At 39.8% G+C, this 4,339-nt stretch overlaps 1 protein-coding gene across 2 annotated transcripts; it reads right to left on the bottom strand.

Moving 5' to 3' along the window:
- Positions 1 to 1,047: 1,047 nt before the first annotated feature.
- On the bottom strand, positions 1,048 to 2,724 carry LOC123242301 (methionine aminopeptidase 2-like). 2 transcript variants are annotated; one of them, XM_044669944.1, is made up of 2 exons: positions 2,310 to 2,724; positions 1,048 to 2,243 (listed from the first exon to the last, which is right to left on the bottom strand). In XM_044669944.1, exons 1-2 carry the CDS (start codon positions 2,569 to 2,571, stop codon positions 1,132 to 1,134), a joined length of 1,374 nt encoding a protein of 457 aa, XP_044525879.1. In that variant the 5' UTR covers positions 2,572 to 2,724; the 3' UTR covers positions 1,048 to 1,131. The 2 variants fall into 2 exon arrangements, with proteins under 2 accessions (XP_044525879.1, XP_044525878.1); XM_044669943.1 differs by having other exon boundaries at positions 1,050 to 2,175; positions 2,239 to 2,721.
- Positions 2,725 to 4,339: the final 1,615 nt, after the last annotated feature.

The following is a 4,339-nucleotide window of genomic DNA, read 5'->3' as shown; positions in this document are numbered from 1 at the left end:
GTAAGAAAAAATTGGGATTTTTCTTTAAAAACATAGCAGGCTCAGATCAAACCCAAGTAAATATGACCCTTCACACTGAATTTGAGAGGGGGATTTGCACACTTGCTGCAAACTCATCCCCATAAGTCCCTGATGTTGGTTTGATTTGAGACGCTACTAACCTTAAACCCCATCAAGTTGGCTCATTCTACCAAAGAGCCTAATAACTACAAGTTTAATTGTTCTGTCCAGAACAGGATTCAGCCTAGAAACTTCCCTGCTTTCCTTTGATTGTTCAACCTCCAAAGGTTTCTTTTCCAGGTTATGTCTTCTGCTGGGAAAGCTGAAGAGATTTTTTTTTCCAGTGTGGATACAATCAGGCAAAAGGTTCCATTTAGCGAGTCAAGATTAGAAGTTGGCAGAATGCTTGAAAGTAGTTAATGTATCTTTTCCATTGATTGAAGAAAATGAGGACTAACAGGGTCCTAGGAAGAAAATGAAGAATTCTCGAAGACCAGCGTCTGCTAATGTTGGGCATCCATGAAGACAAAAACAGGAGCACTGCTGACTGTAGTGCAATCCACTGCATGAGCAGGAGGGTTCAGTGGTTAGAACTACATTCCAGCTTATAATAAAAAGACATGGGTTCTCTACATTAAATACAGCCATCTCCTGCCCAGAATTAGGACCACAAACATTGAAATGTATCTCTTAGATCTGAAAATTTGTCTTTATTTTTTACAAAATGGAATCCAGGAAGTTTAAAAGGCAATATACCAGAAGGCTTAAGTGTAGTAGAATTGGGTGGTCATTCAAAGCATTCAAGGAATATGGTAATATAAATATCTGAAAAGCATCTTTTAGAATAAATGTTCAAAACAAAATGTATAACTCATTCCAAACTAAAAATTGAGCTTCATAGCACATTTTCCTGAACAGAAAATATTCAACAGTTTAACATTTGTGAAATCTCTCTAAAGCCCTGAAAGCTTTTTCCTCAGTTAGTTACATTAGAAGACTTGCCTTTGACTGAATTCCTTCCTTTTCACACATGGGAAAGTATTACAGAGGTCCACTGTTAAAAACAGACAATATGTTGCACACTCAACAAAGCCCAGAATACAAAGCGGCTGAAGTGGCCTCGGGTTACGTTTAATAGTCATCTCCTCTGCTGACAACTTCTTTGCATGTTGGGCGTAAGAGGATGGTGTGCTCAAATTGTGCTGTGTAGGAGCCTTTGATGTCACATAAGGGAGGGTAGGGATCCACAATGCCCAAGTCACACAGATTCTTGAGAGCCATCAGGTATTTGCTTTCTCCTAGGCGATCTAGCCACCTGCGGCAGAAGGCCAGAGTACCAAAGTTTTCGTTGATGACATTTAACAAATGTTTTGCTCTTGGAAGTCTTATTGGCACATGTCCAACATCAAAATTTTTCATATAATGTGAGCATTCCATATCGTCATGTACCACACCTTTCCCTGTACTGCCAAAGGTTTCTATGGCGTATACTTCTCCTTCCTCCATTCTTGTTGCTTCTCCTCCTTTGACAATGGGCACCGTTTTCCCAGCATGTATTCTATATGGCCCAATTGAATGCCCGTTAAGATTTCGAATGGGTTTCACTTGATATGTTTTGCCATCAATTTCAACCTCATAAGATTCCATAACTTCTTGAATGGCCTCACCAACATCACAGAGGCGAACATCAATTCCAGCACACTTTATTCCAGTGTTAGTAGCATCTTTTACAGCCTTTAACAATGTGTCATATTTGGGGTTGAAAGTGACAGTAAAAGCACAATCAATAATCCTACCACTGATGTGTGTTCCAAAATCTATCTTGCAAATATCATCATATTGCAAGACTGTAGGGTCTCCAGCATTGGGAGTGTAGTGGGCTGCACAGTTATTGAGGGAGCAGCCTGTAGGGAAGGCAAGTCCTGCATTTAGGCCATTCTCTTTTATTAGCTTACGGGAACAATCTTCCAGTTTTTCACAGATCTCGATCATGGTCATCCCAGGCTTGATCCAGCTCATTACATATTTCCTCACTTGTCTGTGTGCCTCAGCAGCTTCCCGAAAATCATTCCAGATTTCCTCACTGGCTTGGTCTAGCGCTTTCTTTTCTTCATTTGTGCTTCTCCAAGCTGCTGTACGCCCATCTTGTGTTGAGGGGTACTCGCATTCTTGGCCCTTTGGAAACACACCACTGGGATACAGGTCACATATGGGCACTGAGGGTGGGTCTGTCTGCACCTTCGGTCCTTTCTTCTTTTTCTTCTTTTTCTTTTTCTTTCCAGCTGCTCCATCTCCATCTCCATCCCCATCTTCATCGTCATCCTCTTTTTCTTTGTCCTCCAGGGCCTGCTTTTCCAGCTGTTTGACTACCTCATTGACAGAAGTCCCCGATTCTCCCTCTGTTTCCTGTTGTCCTGCTGCTCCGGCCTTGCCCTTCTTCTTCTTGCGGCGCTTCTTCTTGGCTGTTTCCTCGGCCGTGGCGGCTGCGCCGTCGTCCTTGTCGTCCGGCTCCAGCTCGCCGTTCAGGTGCCTCTCCGCAGCCGCCGCCTGCGCCGCCTCCACGCCCGCCATGTTGCTCCATAAACACTACTTTTATCTACAGAATCTATTCCAAATAAAAACTGACAAAACATCGCTATCCCCATACTGCAAAAAGGGTCTTCAATACATACATACCTTGATAGATTGCAAGAGGAAGGGAACTAACACTTATTAAGAACCCTCTGTGTGCTTAGCACTTTACAGATATTTCATTCAATCTCACAACTATCCTGATAAGTAGGTTATTATTATCCGCATTTTCCAGATGAAAAAAATTGAGTTACAGAGAGATTAAATGACTTGCCCAAGCATCTCACAGCTGGTAAACACCCAATGCTAGATTAAAACTTGAATTTTCCTGATGCCAGTCCCAGCACTCTATGCACTGTGACATTTAACATACCCACTCTCAATGTTTCACTATTTTTTTTAAACCNCTCTCCGCAGCCGCCGCCTGCGCCGCCTCCACGCCCGCCATGTTGCTCCATAAACACTACTTTTATCTACAGAATCTATTCCAAATAAAAACTGACAAAACATCGCTATCCCCATACTGCAAAAAGGGTCTTCAATACATACATACCTTGATAGATTGCAAGAGGAAGGGAACTAACACTTATTAAGAACCCTCTGTGTGCTTAGCACTTTACAGATATTTCATTCAATCTCACAACTATCCTGATAAGTAGGTTATTATTATCCGCATTTTCCAGATGAAAAAAATTGAGTTACAGAGAGATTAAATGACTTGCCCAAGCATCTCACAGCTGGTAAACACCCAATGCTAGATTAAAACTTGAATTTTCCTGATGCCAGTCCCAGCACTCTATGCACTGTGACATTTAACATACCCACTCTCAATGTTTCACTATTTTTTTTAAACCCATAAATCTTTAAATCAATACTGTGGCCTTTGACAAAATACAGCATCCATTCCTATTGAAAACATTGAAAAGTATAGGAATAGAAGGACCCTTCCTAAAAATAATAAACAGTATATACCTAAAACCATCAACAAGCATTATATGCAATGGGGATAAATTAGAAGCCTTCCCAATAAGATCAGGAGTGAAACAAGGATGCCCATTATCACCTCTATTATTCAACAGAGTACTAGAAACACTACCAATAGCAATTAGAGAAGAAAAAGAAATCGAAGGTATCAAAATAGGCAAGGAGGAGACTAAGCTATCACTCTTTGCAGATGATATGATGTTATACTTAAAAAATCCTAGAGAATCAACTAAGAAGCTGGTAGAAATAATCAACAACTTTAGCAAAGTTGCAGGATACAAAATAAATGCACATAAATCATCAGCATTTCTATATATTTCCAACACATTAGAGCAGCAAGAGGTAGAAAGAGAAACACCATTTAAAATCACCCTAGACTATTAATATAAAATACTTGGGAATCTATCTACCAAAACAAACACAGCAATTATACGAAAACAACTACAAAACACTTTCCAAACAAATAAAACTGGATCTCAACAATTGGAAAGCCATTAATTATTCATGGGTAGGACGAGCTAACATAATAAAAATGAACATTCTACCCAAATTAATTTACCTATTTAGCACCATACCTATCAAATTACCAAAAAACTTCTTTACTGAATTAGGAAAAACTATAACAAATTTCTTTTGGAATAACAAAAGATCAAGAAGATCAATGGAAATAATGAAAAAAAAAATGTGAAGGAAGGGGGCCTAGCAGTACCAACATTAAACTATACTATAAAGCAGCAGTCATCAAAACAATATGGTACTGGCTAAGAGATAGAAGGGAGGATCA

This window comes from Gracilinanus agilis, chromosome 3 (genome assembly GCF_016433145.1).
Source record: "Gracilinanus agilis isolate LMUSP501 chromosome 3, AgileGrace, whole genome shotgun sequence".
NCBI classification, from domain to species: domain Eukaryota; kingdom Metazoa; phylum Chordata; class Mammalia; order Didelphimorphia; family Didelphidae; genus Gracilinanus; species Gracilinanus agilis.
Note: the sequence above shows the minus strand (reverse complement) of the source record. Positions and strands in the feature narration are given on the sequence as shown.

What these genes read in the sequence shown, in the direction of transcription:
- LOC123242301 (XM_044669943.1), bottom strand. Translation starts at nt 2,571, where the DNA reads ATGGCGGGCGTGGAGGCGGCGCAGGCGGCGGCTGCGGAGAGGCACCTG. An exon ending in AAAAGAAGAAAGGACCGAAG is followed by an intron (nt 2,176 to 2,238) that starts GTGCAGACAGAC and finishes GTGTTTCCAAAG; the next exon opens with GGCCAAGAATGCGAGTACCC.